Below are 22339 nucleotides of genomic sequence, written 5' to 3'. Positions count from 1 at the left end.
GCGTCTCCAGCCTCGGGGTGCTGCGGCCCAGGCTCAGCTCGGTTCTCTCCAGCTTTGCCCGTCTCGCAGGTGCAGAGCAGGGGCGCGCTTATGTTAGGTCATCTCCCCACAACTCCCCTGGAAGAAAATGCCACCCCCATCCCTTTCACTCTCTGCTATACATGGTGCCACTATGCGCTGCCCTGTGGGTTGTGGGGCTCGCCCCCTCCGCACCCTAGTGCCCGCCCTCCCCAGTGCAGCCCAAGGAGGGGGCGCAGCTCACTTTGGGAAGCAGGTGGCTGTTAGGAGTGAACAAAAAGTGGGGAGGAGCCACTTGGCAGCCTTCATAGGAATCCTTTTCTGATTACAGCCACAGCAAACAATGGGCTGTTGACTGAGCTCTTCTGAGCTGTTAGAGAAGGAAATTCTAATCTACCCACCCGCAAAGGGTGAGTGAGCAGGGCCACTAACACAGCTCCTGTGGCCGGGCCTAGCCTTCAGGGGCAGTCAGAGGGGACAGTCAGTTCTCTCTGTCTCCTCTCCATGATCCCTAGCAAAAGCGGCCCCATCCCACTGCTGCCTTCCACATCCCTCTTACTCCAACCACTGGCTTTTCTCAAGCCAGGGGGGCCCCCCTAGGTTGCCCTCGGAGCCCTCCCTCTCCCACGCCTACCCAGGGGTTACATGGAGCTCCTGAATGGATGAGTTGTTGCCACTGAGAAGTCTAGGGACATCAGGGCAGCAGAGGCACTACAAATCCCAGAAGCCCCCGCACCCCCAGCTCTCCACTTCCTCCTGTTAATAAAGGCTGCTACTCAAATGCATCATCAGAACGAGTTTGGCAAATGATTTTAATATACAAAACAACAAATATAGATTCACAGCATTTAAAAAATCAAATAACCTTGTAAATATTTTTTTTTTTTTTACAAAAAAACTTCAACAAAAATACATATCAAGTTACATCAGTCTTGTACATCATACTTCGGCTGCCAACAGCGAATTCCTCAGTTCAGAAGTCCCATCCTTTGACCTATATAGATGACACATCATCTTGAAGTTAACGAGCTAAAATGTTGTCCAAAGTCTTGCAAAGTAAGTTAGCAAGTCATATACAACGGACACTAATATTTACAAAAAAGATTAGAAAGGTTAAAAGTATTTTCTAAATATAAAACGTCAGTGCCTGTGAGATAACTAAAGGCAACAATGTAAAGTATGTTGTAGGTAAGTAACCTTACATCAAATATTTAAGCTTTTGCTTTTTTTTTTTTTTTATCAGTCATGTTCCACTTATTTTTCCAAAGCCTTCTGAAATCCACTTTCATTGCATCCTGAAAACAACAATATCAGCCAAGGGAAACTTTAATAAACTGATTTGCAGATTAGGTTATTATGGAAAAGCTGGGTCTGCTAGTAAGTTTCACCTAGTTGACTTGGGTCCCGCATTTCTGGCCTGTGAGCTGGTGAAAGAACATTTATTCCTAGTTCTTGACACTGTCGTTTGAGGGACACTTCTAACTTTCTTCTCTCCCTGACAAGTAATAGAGCAGAAATACTCCCCCGAACTCCAGGTCATTACGCTGTTCCATTCTGGCTAGGACACCAAGTTGATTTGTATGAAGGAGTATCAGCAATTTGGCTTGCAGAGATTTCCACCTGGTAAAACGCTGGTTCAGCTGGCTTTTACAAAATACTTCTATTGTGAATCAAATTTTGAATTAAATGCACTTTTGCTTTATGTCTAGGTAACAGTCATGTAGGATGGGGGGATTTTCTGAATAAGAATGGCATCGGTTTTCATCTAGGCTAGGTATAAAAAAGGCACGATATTCAGAAATAGTGTTTGATGGTGAAATGTTTTCAACTACAAAATCAGATCTACAGTGGGAAACAAAAATCAGATCGAATGAAAAGCAGCCACGTGGCTGGTATCCCAGGGAAGCTCTGGCGCACTACTGCTGCCCTCTTCGCAGTCTGCAGGCCAAAGACAAAGAAAGCTACTGCTCCAGGATTCTGCAAACATTCCATTTTATGATTTTATAATTGCTTATAATCTACTGCAGGGTTTTTATATGTTTTAGGCATGATCACAATTGAAAAGGCTGCTTTTGATCCACGGCTACTTCAACCGTCTGCTAACAAAGTCGACAAATTTTCAAACATGAAGAACGGAATAGGTGAAATTCCTCAAAATGTTATGTCATCTTTTTTTTTTTTTTTTGGCCCATCTATAATATTATGTCATGTAAGGTTAAAAAAAGAGAAAGGCAGAGAGACTGGAGACAGCAAGATTCCCAGTGAAATTCATACACTGTCCATGGGGGAGGCTCTCTGTTCCCTTTTTTTCCAAGTGGAACACGTGACTCAAATCAGAAGGAAGTTTGGCAAACGGAAAATGAGAATACTCGAGCCTTCTATTCTTTGAAGAACTCAGGCAGGTGGTAATAAAACCCAAGCCAGACATGCGGATTCTCAAGAAGACAAAGGATGTTCTAGCCTTTTAAAAATGTTAGCGGTTTTCAGAATCACCGGAACGGCGAAGCAGGATCTACCCAGGAAAGATCTTTCATCGAGTGACCCTCATACTGTATAAAACTGACCGGGGCAATGAACGGAACCTGATTTAACAAAAACATGTCCTGGTATTCATGAGTCTCTGTTAGGAAGTCCATGGAGGTAGGTGGGAACCGGAAGTCAGGGCTCAGCTGGAAAATAAATTAGGACTCGCCACAAAATGCAAAGCATTTCTTCATTACCCATGAATAAATATTAGGAAATGGAAGCCCTAAGGATGACTCTTAAATTACTGAATCCTCACTGAAAATGTAACATCAGCAAATGATTCTCTTTACTTCCTTAAACGAATTCTCTTATATTACATTTAAAATAATTTGTTCAAAATTGCTGTACATACAAAAACAACCCTAGCAGAGACCCCTACAGTTATTGCTAGGTGTGCAGGAAAAACATATTAAGTGTAGTTTCCAAAATATATCATTGTGTTTTGTTAGTAAGAAGGTCAGTTCTATAAACACAACTAAAGTTGGAATGTCTGTTCAAGAAGGAAACGCACGCCCCCACATGCCACAGGACCTCTCCAGAAGCTCCTTCCTGCAGCCACTTCAGTCTCAGGACACGCTGCGCGGCATGATGGTCCACAGAAGCAACTCAGGGGCTGCCAGCCACAGGGCACCTGAACCCTTAGCAATGCTGCCCATAAGCACGCGTGCCAAGGTGGCTCAGAACGGACATCAGCCGTCACAGAATGTTCCAAGGCTTCACCCGAGAGGACAAAGGTTATGTTTTCTTGATTCATGATGTCACCCCTCAGGAATGGCTCTGGATGTGGGGGGCTTCAGGGGAGAAGGGAGGTGCCCACACCTGCAGACTGAAGAATACACCTTTTTTTTTGCCTTCCCGGCTTTTTTTTTTTTCAACCTTGGGCTTTTTGGAAAAAAACTTTTGCGGGGTTTGCTTCCAAAATTGGGTTTTTCAATTAGAATTCCTTTACCGTTTTCCCCCGTTTTTTCTTTTCCGGGGCCTTGGGGGGTTTGAAGGGGCTTTTTTGTTGCGGGGCTTGCTTTTTTTGGCCTTGTTTAAAGTTTTTTTCTTAAAATTTTCCACCCCGGCCAAGGAAAGGGGGTTGTTTTTTTGCGGTTTTCGGGGGGCTTGGCCTTTGTTAATAAAGACTGCTATCTCAGAGCCAAGATATTTTGTGAAGGTCTCTTTTACAAAGAACAAGTCCTCAGAAGCCTGATGACATGCTCAGGTGACACAGTTATGCCCTACTGTTTGGCTTTATGGGATAAAGGCAGCTTCTGATTCCCAAGAAGCAGGACTGCTTTGCCTGTCTTTGCGATTTCACTGGTAACGACGATGTCGGGAGCAGTGCGGCTTTTTGCGAATGCCTTCTGACCAGTGCATTTTCATATTCACTGTATCATAAATACTAGAGTAAATGAGCTTTTTATATTGCAAACAGTTGTTTGAATGGCAGTTTTTTTTTCTTTTTTTTTTTTGGAGACATAGTCTTGCTCCATCCCCTAGGTTGGAATGCAATGGTGCGATCTCAGCTCACTGCAACCTCTGCCTCCTGGGTTCAAAAGATTCTCCTACCTCAGTCTCCCCAGTAGCTGGGATTACAGGCATGCGCCACCATGCCCAGCTAATTTTTGTATTATTAGTAGAGACTGGGCTTTGCAATGTTGGCCAGGCTGGTCTTGAACTCCTGACCTCAGGTGATCCACCTGCCTTGGCCTCCCAAAGTGCTGAGATTACAGGCATGAGCCACCGTGCCCAGCCTTGAATAGCAGTTTCTTAGGTTACAGTATGTGGGCAAGACGTGATTTCTGCTCGGAGTTACTCAAGATGTGCGGGCAGGAGGGAACCGACTTCGGGACAAAGCCAGTGTGCAGGAGGATTTCTCCCTCCTTGCCTGGAAAGCAGTGGATTCTTGAGGATGCGTAAGTTGCTCTGCACTGAGGACTGCGAGGAAGGTGACAGATGCATCTTCTTTCTCTCCCCTTTGCTTGCAGGAAGAGGAACCTTGCAGGATGACGTCTGTACTACCATTTAGCATCTGTGTGGACAATGCCAGGGAACACCGTGGTCAGCTCCACGGCAGCTGTACGTCCCCCCGTGTTACAGAAGAGAGTAAGAGCTCAATTTCTAAGTGTGACCAGACATGTGCAGCATTGTGTCAACCCTGTCTTGACGACATCCTTGAAAATCAAACGCCGAAGCGATCCTCTAACCTCGTCACCCCGTAGGAGCTGCAAAGCCCTGGATGCTGTGTTTGGACCAGCGGCAGCACTTGCTCACCATCAGCGGGGGTGGCTTCAGCTACTGCCTCACCACTCACTGTAGAGCACAGTACCGGGTCCCACATCTGGGCCATCTCCTAGTGGGTCACGGGTGTTTCTGTATAGTTTTGATAAAGCTTTGTGTCATGACCATCTCCTCCCTTCCACAAAGGCAGCTGGGTCTCCAAAGACTGAAGGTGATTCCAAGACCTTTTCTCCTTCATTGATCCCAAAAAGGAAGTTTTTATCACTGGGTCCAAGAAACCTTCCCTGGATTGAAGCACACAAGAAACAAAGACAGTTCTCCTCTTGACACCCAGCTCCGTGGAAGCACAGCCTCCTGTTTTCATTTCCGGAAGGGGGTGAGCCTGTTGAAGGTGTGCCAGAAGAGCGAGGGCTTCCTTTTGGGTTCCGCCAGGCCAAATACCTGCTGCTGGGGGACGCTTGTGGGCATAGTGATGTGGCGCTGGTGGATGGGGTGCAGGCTCTGGTGCGGTGGGGCCACGGGGCACCTGTTGTAGCCTGACTCGGGAGGGGAGAGAGATGGAACAGGGACTGAGGGTCACTTGTTAACCAAAAAGGAAAAAAATGAAAATGCTGAGACTCCAAGTCCAAGTTCTCAGCTAATTCTTTTTTTTTTTTTTTTTTTTTAGACAGGGTCTCACTCTGTCGCCCAGGCTGGAGTGCAGTGGTGTGAGCTTGGATCACTGCAATCTCTACCTCCCAGGCTCAAGCGATCCTCCCACCTCAGCCTCCTAAGTAGCTGCACCTACAGGTGTGTGCCACCATGCCCAGCTAATTTTTGTATTTTTTTGTAGAGAGCTAATTCCTAATTCACATTAACCAAAAAGAAGGTCCAGTAGCTATGCTTGCTATGTTCAGGTACTCCGTGTGGAGCTTGACACAGTCTCTGTCACTGAAATCTCCCAAAAAGCCTCCAAGGAGGGTATTATGACAACAACTAGACAGGGAAAGAAACTGAATGCCAGGACACGCAGTGGGGAGTGGCGGAATCCGAGCCAGACTGACGGTCACGGTGAATAGCAGTAAAATGCTCTAAATGGAAGTCTGGAGCTCGTGCTGCCTCGGCCCAAATTCTTCTGTGCCATTTACCGGCTGGGATTACTGGGGAAATTATTTGATTTCTCTACCCCTTGGTTCCCCAATCCCTAAAATGGGGATTACAGTACTATGGGGTTGCTATGGGAATTAAATGAATTAATAGAAGTAAAGTGCTTAGAACTGTGCCCCCAATACGTAATCACTCTAATCAAAACTTCACTGGCCTAGGTATTTTTCATCTGTGCAGAGGTAATTTAGGTTTATTAAGATTAGCGATCAGATCAAAAGGTAACTGTGTAAGTCAGCACGGCACGAAGAGGGTGGGCTCTGAAAGCAGGAAGGCCTTGGCTCAGAACCCACCCCTGCCCCTGACCTGACAGAAGGCTCTCCCTATCTCCCGAGGTGGCAGGAAGGAAGAAATCAGATAACCCAGGCACCGCGTCCCACCCGGTGGCCACCCGTGAGTGTCAGCAGTCCTTCCGTTCTGAGGAGCCCGGCTGCGGGGTGAGTGACTCTCAGAAGATACGGACAGAAAACAATGTATTCTGACAAACTGATTTACTAGTAACCTGACATTAGAAGTGGAGATTTTAAAAAAGTAATAACATGGGTTTTTCTGCTTTAAAGATACTTGTAACTTAGTGGGGAAAATAAATTCTGCATTTGCACAGAGAAAGCAGTGGAGTGCTCAGTGTGGTTTGGGGAAGGAGCTCCTCCTGGCCTTTCAGTCAGTGGCCTGCTGCAGTCCTGGGATTCACTGGTCCTTGCTTTTGCATTTGCAGTCAGGAAAATATGAACAGAGATAAATTTCATAGGCTAAATCCCTTTTACAGTAGAAAGGTGACTGGAATAAAGTTTCTAAGAATGCAGTGCATATTTTTTGGGAAAAAATCTTATTATTTGAATTCCTGCTGGGCCAGATATCTGCACTACTGGCAGCGTGGACAGATCTTAGTTCATCAGAGCCCTGAGTACGCAGCTTGGGCATTTTTGAATAGCTGCCCCGGGGATTCTAATGTGCGTGGAGGTTAGGGGATCACTGCCCTAAATCAGCTCATGTGTCTTTTTTTGTTGAGATGGAATCTGGCTCCGTCACCCAGGCTGGAGTGCAGTGGCCGGATCTCAGCTCACTACAAGCTCCGCCTCCCAGGTTTACGCCATTCTCCTGCCTCAATCTTCCGAGTAGCTGGGACTATAGGCGCCCGTCACCTCACCCGGCTAGATTTTTGTATTTCTTAGTAGAGACGGGGTTTCACTGGGTTAGCCAGGATGGTCTTGATCTCCTGACCTCATGATCCGCCCGTCTCGGCCTCCCAAAGTGCTGGGATTACAGGCTTGAGCCACCACGCCCGGCCCTCATGTGTCTTTTTTGGTCTAACTCCTTGCCTGATGTACCGAGCCTTTACATCTTTTTCTTACTTAAACTAGACTATATCCAGCCTACAGCTGATAAGCAGTTTGGGGTTTGAGATTTTGTCCTCTCATGCCTAAAAGAGGCACGAGGCCTTGGTTTGCCTGAGACTGGTGATGTGCGTGACCCGGTGGCTAACACCATCAGCACTTGGGGGAGGGGAGCGGAGGGGCCGCCGGCGGGCAAGGAGGTCTGCCACGCTCTGGCAGAACCTCTGAAGGTTTCCTACGCCCACATCCCAATGGGAGCAAACACTGATGCACATTCAAAACCAAACACAGGCCACCTTCACCTGCCCCCACTTCTGGACCTGCCCTTGAGTTCTAACTTCTACTGTTCTCCTTACTCCAAGCTGGTCACAGGCTGACAACTTGGGGTATGCTCCCCATTTTCAGGAGAATACTGATAAGCATTAAGGAGACAAAGCCTTCTCCATAACTTACCTTTCGACTTTCCATGTCCTGTCTTTTGAGCATTTAACATGGCAAGTTTCTTCTGGTTTTCTGAAATTTCCATTCCTGCATTTAGAAATAAATGCGACATACATTCAGAACATGTGGACATGTTTCAGAGCAAAACTTGCATCACAGCCCATATCACCATTGACGTTACCACCATAACCTGAGACCAAGAACCTTAATCCTCAAAGGACCCGGACAGGTTGAAGACCAGCAAAAGGGAAGTCACAAGGATTATCGCCAAGGTGGCCATGTGGTTGTCCTGCAAACCCGGAGAGCTTGGAGAGTGAAACGGGGTGGTGCCCACGAGAATGCAGGATGTCTGTGTGAAGCCCGATGCTCCTGGGCAAATGTTCACACAGGGTCATCCCAATTATAACCTAAAGGATGAGGCCGCAGAAGGAGAGCACAGAGCAAAGAGTCCCAGGGCCTGTTCACCCACACGCTACGAGAGCTTTGCACGCTAGCAGTTACACCCTGAACAAAGGTAGCATGTGAGTAGCAGGAACCGGATTCCGTACCCCAGCTGTGCGCAGTGTGTGCCCTGCGCGTTCCCTCACTGTCAAGTCCAGTAGCACAGTCACAGTGTACGTGTGCAGTGCGCGAACTGCGTGAAACAAGAGTCACCGGAAAGAAGACGAGGCAACCCTTGGCTTCGCAGGATGTGGGGAAGGAGAAGGAAGGACAGAGCTGAATCGCCAGGGCTGGGTGCTGGGGCCCTGCCTTCTCCCGAGGGAAGCCTTCCTCCTGGAGGCAGGTGCTCGCTCCAGCTTGGCAGAGGTGACCCAGGCCCTGCGTCTGCTAGCTCGCACTGCCTGGCTCACTCCTGAGGTTCCCTCTCTACCTCTGCCCACTCTGCTCCCCTGGCCCTGACTCCTTCACATGCCCAGTATCTGTCCCAGAATGTCCTGACGTCGGGCTCAGGCTCTGTTTGCTGGCCACTGGGCTGTCCCTGCCTCCAAGGCCCTTCGTGTCCATTCTCTCTGACCTACTACATAAAGTGTCTACCCACACACATGCATGAAGCATGAGGGCTGCCAAAACATTCCAGGCAAGGAATGCGTCCAGTTTTATCACACATGCGCCAGTTTCCAGACTTACTGGCTCAGGAGTGCCTCAGTCATACACTCGCGTCCTCTGACCACTGGCCATGGGGAGCATCACACAGCAAAGGGCATCACGAGGCCCCTCCTTTCCTTTCTTTTGAGAGACACTGTTGAAAGGGTGTAGGATGCCCCCACCCCCTGCCCCCCGGCAAATAGTGCCGTCTTCAGAACCCAAACACTCTGACTTACAGATGACTTCAGGGCCCGCACTAGACAACATCATATGACGAGTAAAACTAAGATTTTGTGGCTCTGTCGTTTTGCATTTTAATAACTGTCATCTTTGAATGAATTCTGGGCACGAGAGTGATTAACCCTATTCCAATGGGGCCCCAGAGTCTGCACCAATAATCTGTGGCTGTTGCTGGGAATCAGATTTCCTTTTAGTCTAAAGGACACCCCGACACTTGGTGTAAGGGGCTGCCTGTGATGTGGGGAGCTCTGTATCTTAGAGTGGCCCAAATCCAGGCCAACGTCCACCCACTGAGTGTTTCCAGGGAGATCCCTGCTTCCGCTTTAGCCTGACCAACTTGTAAATCCCTCCAACTCTACTGCAGAATCTCACAAAACCTCCTGTGGGTGAGACCAAATTCCGTAGCCAAGCTTAGAGCCAGTGGCTGGGGAGGACAGAAAAAGCACTTCCTGGTTTTCAGTTCTGTCCTCATGGCAGTGGGCAAGGATGGGGAGGGGGGTACGCTGGCTCCCCTCCACCCTGGACCACGACTTTTGAGGGCTGGGCTCACTTGGGCTGCAGAGATAAATATCCTTCACTGTGGCCCCTGACTTCCATGCAACAGATTGTGCTCAAAACCCTAAAGAGTTTGGGAGGCAATGAAACAGGGGCTCAGAGACTATGGGTGCTGCCATCATTAATGCCAGGCATGGCAGCTTCGTTCTCAGGGGCCACACAGCACCACCAGGTCAGCAGAAGCTGGGAAGACAAACCAAAGACGTACGAATGTAACACTGGGTGTGAAGGACCATCGCCTTAACTGCAATGGACGACGCGGTGTTCTGAGTTTCATAGGGAGAGATGGGCAGCATGTGGGCAGGCTGCTGGGTGTGGATCAACTGTGGCAGTGAGGCACCCTGAAGGTACTGCACGGGCACAGCCAAAGGGGAGGCCTCCAGCATCACGAGATGATACTTTTTTTTTTTTTTGAGACGGAGTCGCGCTCTGTCGCCCAGGCTGCAGTGCAGGTGCACAATCTTGGCTCACTGCAAGCTCCACCTCCTGGCTTCACACCATTCTCCTGCCTCAGCCTCCCGAGTAGCTGGGACTACAGGTGCCCACCACCATGCCTGGCTAATTTTTTCTATTTTTAGTAGAGATGGTGTTTCACTGTGTTAGCTAGGATGGTCTCCATCTCCTGACCTTGTGATCCGCCTGCCTCGGCCTCCCAAAGTGCTGGGATTACAGGCATGAGCCACAGTGCCCGGCCCACATGATACTTCTGATACCCTGGGTGATGGTCACCATAGTGGGGTTCCATCTCTGGGGTTACGCTGAGCTGGTTTTATTATTTATTCTTCTACCCTGCATGTGGCATCCAAAGTGCTGGATTTAAATGTTATGTGGCCACAGGGCAAGAGTGGGCCAGTTCCATAAGCCTCAATTTTCTCATCTGTAAATTGGGTATAACAGTAACCACCTCATAGGGATTCAATGAGACAATCTCTATAAATGGGCCACGGAATGTCTGGCACAAGGTAAATACTGAACAAATGTTAGTTGTAGTAACGACATCTGACATGGTCTGTCTTATAAGTACATTCAGAAGTATTTAGGGTTTGCAGATCCCTCGTCTGTTCCCCGTGGTGGGATCCAGCTCTGAGGGAGAAGGCTGGGCAGAGCGGGCCCACGGTGGTGGAGAATGAAGCTATTACAGCAAGCAGAGGCAAAGGTGCCTGCAGGGCCAAGGGCTGCTCACCCATCTCCTGGTCCTCCTGCACCCGCCTCCTTTCGTCTGCACAGGCCTGCAGCCACCTTGCCTTGTCTTCTTGTTTTTTGGCACAAAACAAATAAACCTCGTCTGTGGTCCTACTGACGAGCTTGAAGGCATTTTTCACGCTGAGGTTACAGTCCTTGTCGCGCCCATCTCCCAGGTCCACAAGCTCCATCTCATCCATGTCCAGCCGGCCCTTGTAGTACAGCATGTCCCTGCGCAGCAGGTCCTTCTTGCAGGACACCAGCTGGTGGTCAAACAGGAAGAACATCCGCTGCTGGCTTTTGCCTTGCTTAGTGATTTTGGTCAGTTCCCCAGAATGAATCAATTCTGAGCTTCGGTCTAAGATATCCAGTCCCTGGAAGGATGAAAACACATCTTAAGATCTTCCAATTCTAGCACAGCTGTAGTCCTAGCTACTTAGGAAGCCAAGGTGGGAGGATAGTTTGAGACCAGCCTGGGCAACACAGCAAGACCCCATCTCTACATAAAAATTTAAAAATTAGCCAGGCATGGTGGCACACACCTGTAGTCCTAGCTACTTAGGAGGCTGAGGCAGGAGGATCCCCTGAGCCCAGGAATTTGAGGCTGTAGTGAGTGGTGATCACATCAGTACACTCCAGCCTGAGGGGCAGAGCAAGACCCTTCTCTCTAGGAAAACAAAAAACAAAAAACAAAAAAAATTCCCAATTTGGATTCCTTGAGGTGTTAGGATACGGAAGAGACTCCTAACAGAGAATCTTTCTCAGCCTTTCTAGTTACCTGAGACTGCCGACTACCTGTCCCCATTCACAGCTGGGCAGGGCCTCAAAGGTTATTGTGTCAATAACCCTGGATTTGTTGGTCTCCTGGTGCCTGAAATTTCTTCCTTTTCTTTGTTTTCCTACTCACTAGAAAACTGTGATAGTACCTCTGTGTTAGCTGAGGGGGTCTTCCTTGCCTGAAGCCTCTGGTAAGCAGCATGCTGAATTAATGGAACCCAGTCAAGATCTGAAACAGCAGCTGACCTAAACAGAGCCTCGAAGAATGACAGCGTGCAGGGTTATACGTAAGGAAGCATTCGTGTAGGGGTACAGTACCGTGATTACGGACCTGACATTATTGTGTTGAGTATATGGCAGCTCCCTGGAATCGCAACTTTTTTAGAGTCATAGGAACAAAAGGCCAGACGGGAAACTGTCAGCAAGAAATTAACTTCTGACAAATTATCCCCTAAATGTCAGTGTCCAAAATCAAGAAGAAAAACACACTTTTACAATATTTAGGTTGAATCTAATCCAATGTTACTTTATGGTATTTGGTAGGACACCGGCCTTTGTTAAATAGGATTGGATTCTCCCTTAATCTCAGTCATACACAGTAGTTTTTGGAGACAAAAGAGCCTGACTCCAAAATAGTTCTTCTATTTACTTGCTTAGAGCAATTCTGTGCCCTAGATTCTTCACTTACGAAACAAGAGAGTTGGACTCAGTGTTCTCTGAGATCCTGCCCAAACTCCAGAAGCCTGTAAGACCCCTGAAGTTACGCGTTTCTCTCCAATTTTCACCACCTATAGCCTACTTCAGTTAAAAACCTAACTTCTTGCTCCAAACTTTCTCAGTCCTCTGGGAGAGTGAGTTCTGATCGATTAATAAATGTAAAATCAGTGTAGCTTGGTCTACAAATCTGAATGGCATCTGCTTGTTGTTCTTAATTTAATGGCAGTAGAGGACAGTGGTCACCAACATGGACTTTGAAGCCAGGGTGCCTGCTTGGGTTTGAATCCAGCTCTGCTACTTTCGAGCTGTGTGGTCTTGGGCAAGTTACTTAACCTTTCTGTGCTTCGGTTTTCCCATCTGTTAAATGGGTATAATAATAGTGCTTACTTCATAGGATGGTGGAGAGGATTAAATGAGTTCATATAGGTACAAATGGCTCAGATCAGTGCCATTCAGACACGTGGTAAACACATGCAGGTGCTAGCTATTGTCACTGTTTTTATAAATACAGAGACAGAGAGAGAATTTGTTGGGCCATTATTACAGGCATTGTATTTGTACTCTTTCCTTTTTTTTTTTCTGAGACAGAGTCTTGCTCTGTCACCCAGACTAGAGTGCAGTGGCACGATCATGGCTCACTGCAGCCTCAACCTCCTAGGCTCAAGTGATCCTTCCAACTCAGCCTCCCGAGCAGCCAGGACTACATGTGTACGCCACCATGCCTGGCTGATTTTTTTTCCTTTTTGTGGAGATGGGGTCTTGACAGGTTGCCAGGCCAGCCTCAAACACCTGGGCTCAAGCGATTCTCACACTTTGGCCTCCCAAAGTGCTGGGATTACAGGTGTGAGCCACTGTACCTGGCCTGTACTATCTTATAAAATGCTCACGGTAGCCTTTGAGGTAGGTGATATTTTCCTCCCCAGTTTGTAAGTTAAACAAATTAATCTTGCCCAGATCACACAGGATTCACATGTGGGCAGGGACTCCAGAGTCCCCCATACGTCTACTACTAAGTTATGTGGCTGCAAACGGAACATCCTCTGCGGTTCTCATGGAGCTCCCTCTACCAGGAGGGACAGAGGCTCCGCAATAAACTAACCGCAGATACTCTTCAGACTTTATTTCTTACGGGGGTGGGTATAAAATAGTTGACTGTTAAATTCAACAATATGCCTCAAAACACATTTACCATTAATGGTATATATACCATTAAAGCCAAGAGTATGAGGTACTGACCACAGGATATTAAAGTGCGTCTGCACCAGATCAAAGGTGCAGGAGGGGCGAGTGGCGCGGGATCATGCGGGGTGCTTCCCACTTACCTCCCAGCCCACGATGGACATCTGCCAGCGAGCTATCTTGTCGATGCTCTCCAGCTTGCGCTTGCGCTCATTGATCAGACAGGCCACATTCTTCATGGCCTCATACGCTGCCTTTATGTTGCTGTAATCACTGCAAGATGGGAGGATAATTTTCATCACACAACATGCACCTTACAAAGAAGGACTGGCAAAATAACCCACTGGGGCGCTTCTTCATATACAAATGCTCTAGACAAAGTGACATTTACATCGTAGCCGCTGTTTCCCTTTCTTGTTCCCCTGTGAATAGACTACAGTCTGCATAGGTTAAGGGAGCTGACGCAATGCAATTCGGAATTCTTTGGAATAAAAATGTTTTCACTCATTTCCCAGAAATCACAATGAATGACAGTGAATGCCACAAATAAATGTTAGTCACGGTGACAATGGGTGACTTTCATTAATACAGAGAGAACAGTCTTTATCACGGCTCTGATTCTCACACAACCACTCTTGCTATATAAAGTACTTTAAAAATCACTAACCATTTTCAAAAGTGACTGTGTGCTCTGAGTCTTCATCTTTTATGCTGTTCGGGAAAGGACAGGAGAGGACAAGCGCCTGAAGTGGTGAGTTACGGAAATGGCAGTATGGCATTCGCCTCACCAACAGATCTTCCTTTCTGGTGCTTTCCGTCCACCACAGTGACGTCAAGCTAAAATGTTCTCCCCAGGAGGTCCCCGCTCCCAAGCCCACTAAAACTGTAGGCACCGGAAAAGCAGAAACTACAGTTTTAATCTACACACAGGCTAGCACAGAGCACGTCCAGTATCTGCAAGCTTCCCATTCAGGTTTTGCTCAGCGTTAATAATGCGGGGCCAGGGAGACCAACCATCCAGCTAATGAGCTGTATTTTCCACTTTCCCATGGCAACTTACAAGACAGACAGGGCCGCTCATCACAGGCGGAATGAGTTAGAATCCTGCACAGCCATGGGAACGCCTTGAAAGCAGATTCTATTGTCTATTTACCAAACACAGTTCAACCCAGCTCCTGGGAAGTCCCCAGACGCTGCCCACCGAGCAGACCCTGCCATCTTCAGAGAGGCCCATTCACACTCAGAAGCGGGGCAGAGGGCAGGAGCAAGAATGACACCAGGGGCTGCCAAAATAATGGGCACAGAGCCCCCAAAGAGGCCTCCAGCCATGAAGAAAGGGTGCAAAATCAGTTTTTCTGGACAAAACTGAATTGCAATGGTTTTTTAAAAATAATTTTTGCTTTGTTTTACTTAAGACTAGGAAATGGGACTTTCTGTCATGTTGACTAATTTTTATTTTGAAAAAACCAAAATCTGCAAATGTTCTTGGTGAAAAATGCCCTTAAAGGAAGAGAATCAACTACTGAAGAGTGAAGTATGGACTTCTGGAGCCCGCTTTCCCATCTCAGAATGTACTAAGCTGCCTGCCCACATCTTCCAAGAAGTCTTTGCTTCTTACCTTTCCTATTGTCTTTGGTTCTGGCTCCTCATCATGCCGTCCAGACATTTTCTTAAAAATGTCTTTGAAAATATGTAGAACATATTTACAATCACAATTTTTTTTTCTTCAATTTTGTGGCTTTCTTGACTTCCCTGTTTTTTTTTTCTACTGACCTTTTCTGATTTCTCCATCAGAAAAAGAAAAAAATATACAGCTCTCTCTTATCTATCTCAATGAACTCCTTTTTCTAATTCCTTTAGTCCTAACTCTTTAGCTAACACCCATATCTAGTGTCTATTGTTCAGTGACCTGCTCTTATTCTTTACTTTCCAATCTAATTGTAAGAAGGTTCCCCCTGCACCACCCCCTCTTTTTTTTTTTTTTTGGTGGTGACAAAGTCTTGCTCTGTCGCCCAGGTTGGAGTGCAATGGTGTGATCTCAGCTCACTACAACCTCTGCCTCCCGGGTTCAAGCGATTCTCATGCCTCAGCCTCCCGAGTAGCTAGGATTACAGGTGCCCGTCACCATGCCCAGCTAATTTTTGCATTTTAGTAGAGATGGGATTTCACCATGCTGGCCAGGCTGGTCTCAAACTCCTGATCTCAGGTGATCCAGCCGCCTCAGTCTCCCAAAGTGGTGGGATTACAGATGTAAGCCACGGCGCCCGGCCAGAAAATTCCCTTTTTAAGTCTGTCTCTCCACAGGAGTTCAGAGGCAGAGAGTACAAAAGAATAATGATTCACTCTCCACTCCCTGCAGGGAGATATTTAGCTGCTAAACCCAGAACTGTTGTGGTTTGCCACAGAAGTTTCCTCCTGGCACAATCCCTTCCGTCTTCCTCTTCTCATCAGGACCCTTTGAGATGACCCGCTCCAGAGCTGCAGGTGCAGTTAAAAAACCTTGTGTCAGGGGCATGGACCTTGTTTCGATTCTCACCTAAAAGAGTCAGCTTTAGCCTAGACCCTTGTGCCCCTGGGTAGCCTGGCTTGAAGCCTGGCCCACAGCAGTTGTCCTATGACTATCATGTCCCTGCTGGCCAGGTGACAACTCAGAATGAGCCAAGCACTGCTACCCTGAGGTACCAAACAGCTGGGTGTGCTGTGATGACATCTTCCCGTGGCATGGAGAACGGGCATGCACATTCCCAGGCTGAATGGATGACATGCCTAATGTACAGCCACACAAAGCCTTCTGTGCATGCACGAAATGATGGTTGGCTATTAAGGAAACAAAGGGTAACTTCTGGCTCCCCCAGAAGAGATCATATGGCTAGGGAACAAGGGCCTGAGAGGAATTCAGAAACAATCAAGGCAGATGATAAAGACAGAATGTGTATGTTGTTGCTTTTTGTTCAGGAGAAGCTGAGATTCAAACAAGAGAAGGGTGAGTAACAAGAAGAGCTTAGTCAGGCACCAAGGAAGCTCAAAGGGAGACGCAGCATTCAGGTAAGCGTGGAAGCAAGCCCTGTGCTTCCAGCAGGAGGGAACAGGGAAAAGACCAGAGAGTCGGCACCCTGGTGCGTAGGAACGGCTCAGGGCCCAGCAGGTGCCCAGTGCCCTGGTCTTCTCAGCCGCCCCATATGGATTCGCACCCCTGACAATCCACACCCTTTTACAGTTCAAGCTTGTGTGTGCCCTCAGCCCTTCTATGTTGCTAAGTAGAGACTGCTTAACAACAAGTCGCTTAGGTAAGTCACCATCAAGTAACGTTTCTGCCATCAAGAATCCTGCTCTGAGCTGAGCTGCGTCAGCCTCAGGGGCACAGGACAGAACGAGAGTCATGGCTGTCCGTTCACACTGGTCTGTTTCCCTCAGAAACGGTCTTTACTAACCACTGAGTACTCAAAGGCACGTTTATAAAATACAGGTAAGCAACATAAGGAGTAACAAAACAACAAAAGCCCCCGTACACTCATGGCACAGCTCACGGACGACCCTTGCGTCGTCACAGCTCTAGGAGTGGATATTCTGGAGCCTCTTCAATCACGCTACTTCAAGAGTTAATTGCACACATTCTAAACGGTCTGAAAACTTCTCCCACAAAGCGCCCAAAGTGTTAAGGCTGCCACTGAAGCCCCCCTATCACTGCTGGGGGTGAAGAGCTGCCTGCAGGTAAGGGCAGCAGCACCCTCACCCGCCCCCCTCACCCGTGCCCCTCACCCACCCCTCACCCGCGCCCCTCACCCGTGCTCCTGTGTGGTGTACTTGAGCAGCTCGGCCAGCTGCAGCGGGTATTTGCAGATCTTCTGCACCGGTGTGAGCAGGAACCCGTCGATGGCGATGTCAATCATCTGCTGCAGCAGGCGGCAGGCTTCGAAGAAATGTCTGTACTTGCCCTGCTTCATGAGGTTGGCGAGCTCCAGGCAGGCGCCCGGGTGGTTGTTGCAGTACTCGGAGTAGATGGCAAAGCCCTCTTGCTGGGAAGGAAAAGCACAGCTTCATCAGCTTCTGGGGTGCCTCTGGGGCATCATCCCAGCCCTCTCTAAGGGACACTCCTAGAAAGGAGGAAGATGGACGACTGCAAGAAGGACAGGGCATGAAATCCGCTGGCGCCCGAGCTGTCCTGCCACGGTTTCCACAAGTGTTATCTGGTCGGCAGGAAGGGGTGCTTCGGCAGGCTCCTGAGGCGGTTGGGGACGAGGCTGCCCTGGGACTCAGCACCCTGGTCTCCTTCTAGCCTCGCTCGCACTCATCCTGGCAGGTGGGTAGCAGGGCCTCTAACGTCCCCCTCCCGCAAATTTTTTCAACTCAGCTGAAAATCATGTATGCAGTTTTGATGGTTGCTTCTTCTTTGCGGTTTAAAACTAGTCTTGTCAGGTTTTCCTCAAAAATGCCCATTTCAACACACCTCTCTTCCCATTTCTCTGCTGTCACCCTGGCTGGGCCCGCCACGACCCCTTCCCTGGTGGTAGCAGTACTCCCCCGTCCTCACTGTGGGACTTACCTTCCTCAGGCCACCACCCGGCCTCCAGCCTGTCCTAAGGTGGCTCCTGCAGGAACCTTCTGCACAGGCCACACAAGGAGGCCTGTGACAATGTCCCAAATATGCCCAGGTCACACATGGGGCCCAGCCTCCAGCTGACTGACTTAACACAAAATCATTACGCCCAGCCACTTAAAATCTATCTGCCCCAGAGGACTCTAGACAGCTACTGAGCCCAGCACCCAGGAAGCGAAGGTGTGGTGGGGCTGTCGTTGTTGTTATTATTACTCTTACCGTTCCTTAGCTATTCGGGCTGGGACGAAAATCTTCCTCTGAAATCTTCTAGCAGTAAGTAGTAATGGCCAATCATAAGTTAAAAAATGATAAATGCATGTTATCACAGGAAGGTTCTGAGGCAGTTACAGTATCACAAGCACGTGTCCTGGAGCCACATGCCCGGGTCTGCCTTCACAGCTGCCTCTTACTGGTACGTGGCCTTGGGTTACTTACTCTCTGGGCCTCAGTTTCCTCAACTAGAAAGTGAGAGATAATCATATCCACCTCATAGCAATACACAAGCCAATATTAGAAAACCTTGGAAACAGTGCCTGAAATGTAACAGACACTTACTGGATATTACTAGGAAGGAGTCCATAGTTCTTACGGCATAACCCTCAGAAATTTTTAAAAAGTAATTACTCCAGATGTAACCCCCTAATTCCAGACTACATAAAAGGGTTTTGAAAAAATGAATTTGGGACATTTAGACAAGATTATACAGATTTCGTTTATATGATAAGCATGTAAGATAGAAGAAACATCTTTCTATGGAAGATTCATCTAGCAAACAAACAATAAAGCTAAAGAGACTCCTGTTGTTCGTGGAGATGCACGTCAAAATTATGTAACCAGATGTTATTAATAATGAAGTAAAGGGTGACGCACATTTTGAAGAAAGCAAGATCCTATTTCACTCAAGTGAGGTTCCTCTTTGTTGTACTGTTTCTCAAGGTCTTTCAGAAACTTTCTCTGGAATTTGTAAATATCTTCAATGTTTCCAAAAATAGTGGCTAGCTGCGCAACAGTGAACATTCCTGTGTGCTTGCGGCACTGTCGGAGATAGCCCTGCAAAATACAGAAGCAATGGTTTTCATTTGGAAATCCAAATAAATTATTTGACTAGTACAGCTTTTGTAGGCCTAAAAACCATGATCTTGGAATGAATTTTAATTAAAGAAAATTATTTTAACCGCTATGAGTCTCTGATGAGGTCATCGTACTTCCATGACTGCAACTTGCCATAGGTGTTTTAAAATTAAAAGAAAGCAAAAAGGCTCATGCCGTTGGATTTAGGATCCAATAAACCATGTAATGTTTCCAGAAACAAGTTTCAAATACCAGAGCTCAAAAATTGGTGTCGTCACATGTTTTTCCAAACTCTTCAGATAATCATTCTCCCAACCCTAATTCCATTTCACAGCCTAGGTGACTTGTCAAATGCAGAATGTCACTGCTTGCTGAATAGCCCACGCAGCTCTGTGCACTGTCCATCAGGGCAAGGATTCCTCTTACTCGAGGATTCCACCAGCACCGCCTTTCTATGGCCAGCACCAATCTGTAGGTCTTTAATCTGAGGCTTGCACTAATTATCTATGTGCAACACCATGGCTACACTATGGCTTGGGTAGGAGCTAGTGGGGTAAGAGGAAAAGGCTGTACATACATGTAGCAGCTAACTCAAAAAGAGTTATCATGACATTCAATAGAATGAACTGACCATGGAGTACAACACATACCAATGACTACTTGGTATGAATTTTAACAGGAAAACAATATAATGTAATAGTTCAGAAAAGGACAGGTTCTGGGGCAGACTGCCTGGGTTTAAATCCAACCCCACCACTTAACTTCTCTGTGCCTTGGTCTCCCCATCTGCAATGCGGGTTAACAGGACCTGCCCAGTGAGAATGCTGTGGTAGCCGAGTTAATCCAGGTAAGGGGTGGCAACAGTCAATGCTCAATAATCATGGGCAGTTCCTCTTATTTCCCTAAATACCACCGCAGAACTGCTTCTTTCGCCACACACTCACACAGAATGAGATGGCTGGCACAAAGAAGCTAAACACTGGCCTGTCCACACGGCTGGCGAATCTGATGAGAGAACGGGCAGTTCTCTGACTTCACCTTGTCTTCAGCACGGAATGGTCAGCGTTGAATGGATAGTGCAGATATCAGCATTTATAGCTAGAAGAGCCACAACGAGCAGACAGGGCGAACAGCAGTGTAGTGTGATGCTCGTACACAATCCATAAAAGCACAAAATACCACAGGAAGACAAAGTTCAGGTGCACCTCTCCTAATGACAAGCTCTCTGAAATCAGGATAAGACTACAAAATAAAATTTGTTGCCAAGTAGAATAGCATGACACTAGACTATAGCCTCTGATATCACCAATATAAAACTCGCATTTTTTCCCATCTGTGTCTAAATGACTCAGGGTCTCATCTGTGAGTTGGTGATTAGATGCAGTGGGTTGCAGAGAGTAACAAACCTTTGACTCTTGGTAAAATCAAGTGAGCATGTGCGTTCTATGAAAGCCATTCTTTTCAAATAATCTCAGGAATTAGGTCCTGACAGAGATAGTTGCAGAGTGCACTTAAGAGAGGGGCTGGGCACACTGGCTCACGCCTCTAATCCCAGCACTTTGAGAAACCAAGGCAGGAAAATTGCTTCAGTCCATGAGTTCGTGACCAGCCTCGACAACACAGTGAGACCCTGTCTGTATATAAAATTTAGAAAATTAGCTGGGTGTGGTGATGCATGCCTGTAGTCCTAGCTACTCAGGAGGCTGAGGAGCGAGGATTGCTTAAAGCCCAGGAGTTTGAGGCTGCAGTGAGCTATGATCATGCCACTGTACTCCAATCTAGGTGACAGGGCAAGACCCTATCTCTAAGAAAAGCCTTGCCTCTGAAAAGAGACCCTGACTCTAAAAAACCTCCAGCAACAGCTAGGACAGCCGCAGCACTCAGACTTAGCAGTGCAGACAGCAGGGGCGGAGAAACGAGCAGTGGGTAAGTGTGTACATGTGGGAGTCTGATGGAGGGGTAGGGGGTGGAGGTGGGGAGAAAGCCCAGGCACCTCATGCAACCTCGTACTGTGACCCTCAGTGAGGTCCCAGCCTGGCATCCCACCTCGCAGATGTCCCTGAGGTGTTTGATGTACACCCGCTCAGTGTCCATGATCTCCCGGATGACGTTGGTCCGCATCTGCTGCTTGTTCTCGCAGTGTCTGTGGCGGCTCTGGCTGGCCTCCTCGTCCTGCTCCTCACTGCGGGTGCTGATGGAGTTCTCTGACAGCTCTTCCTGATTCACTCGCAACTGCAACCCACACACGGGGGACAGGTGACTTGGGGCAAGGGAGGGCAGCACGGAACAGAGGCAGGAGACCTCCCAGGTTCCTACTTTCCTGTGACCTGTTGAGAAGGCGGCCTGGCCCTCGCCTGAGTCTCATGGCCTCAGCAGGGCTGCAGCTGCGCCAGCAGGCACAAGGACCACAGAGAAACACCGAGCAACTCGCTTGCCTTCCGTTAACATTTTGGCTGCGACCCAGCCTGATTTCTTACAGGTGTGACTTGCATGTCAGCTAACCATTACAAAAGAGCTGACCTGATGAAAGGCGAGTTCTGACCCGAAAGGATCCTGCAGCCCCCACAGACACTTTGGAAAAGCTGCAAGCGCCCCACGCTTACTCTGACGAAGCTCGCGGGGAACAAGCGCCCCCCTACTTACTCTGACGAAGCTGCAAGCGCCCTGCACTTACTCTGACGAAGCTGCAAGCGCCCTGCACTTACTCTGACGAAGCTGCAAGCGCCCCGCACTTACTCTGACAAAGCTCGCGGGGAACCAGGCCTCCTTGTCCTCACTGCGGCCCCACCACCAGTCCTTGTTGGAAGCTTCCAGAACCTGGATGACATCCCCGGCTTTGAAGCCCAGTTCCTGGTCGTCCATGGTCACATGGTCCCACAGGGCTTCTGCGCAGACCACGTTGCCATCACTGATCAGCTGAAAGGAGACAGTGGGGTGTGCTCAGCATAGAGCACGCGTGGGCGGGAGGGTGAGGGAGCTGCTAGGTGCACTCTCAGGGTGACACTGGTATCCTCTCACTTGGATATGCTGGTGGCATTTGGTCCACACTGACTATGTGACTAGTTACACAAAGAGAACCCAGGAGAACAGACTGGGGAAAAACAAAGTCAGGAGGGGCATCTCTACCTGCTTTTAAAGAAAGCCCTTATACTGGGCGTGGTGGCTCACACCTATAATCCCAGCACTTTGGGAGGCCGAGGCAGGTGGATCACCTGAGGTCAAGAATTCAAGACCAGCCCAACCAAGA

General features: G+C 48.1%; 1 protein-coding gene across 6 annotated transcripts in view; it reads right to left on the bottom strand.

Annotated features, from left to right (window-relative positions):
- Positions 1-816: 816 nt before the first annotated feature.
- SPATA13 (spermatogenesis associated 13) overlaps positions 817-22339 on the bottom strand; it is a 94874-nt gene continuing 73351 nt past the window's right edge. For 3 of the 6 annotated variants that reach the window (XM_011999933.1, XM_011999938.1, XM_011999935.1), the window contains 8 exons: positions 21829-22008; positions 21139-21324; positions 18892-19071; positions 17208-17440; positions 13568-13697; positions 10753-11125; positions 7701-7775; positions 817-5306 (listed from right to left, as the gene is read on the bottom strand). In XM_011999933.1, coding sequence (XP_011855323.1) covers positions 5131-5306; positions 7701-7775; positions 10753-11125; positions 13568-13697; positions 17208-17440; positions 18892-19071; positions 21139-21324; positions 21829-22008 — 1533 coding nt within the window. In that variant the 3' untranslated portion in view covers positions 817-5130. Of the gene's footprint in view, positions 5311-7700; positions 7776-10752; positions 11126-13567; positions 13698-17207; positions 17441-18891; positions 19072-21138; positions 21325-21828; positions 22009-22339 lie in introns of all 6 variants that reach the window. The other 3 variants (XM_011999934.1, XM_011999937.1, XM_011999936.1) reach the window with 3 other exon arrangements.

This window comes from Mandrillus leucophaeus, unplaced genomic scaffold (assembly GCF_000951045.1).
Source record: "Mandrillus leucophaeus isolate KB7577 unplaced genomic scaffold, Mleu.le_1.0 Scaffold61, whole genome shotgun sequence".
Classification (NCBI taxonomy): Eukaryota; Metazoa; Chordata; class Mammalia; order Primates; family Cercopithecidae; genus Mandrillus; species Mandrillus leucophaeus.
Note: the sequence above shows the minus strand (reverse complement) of the source record. Positions and strands in the feature narration are given on the sequence as shown.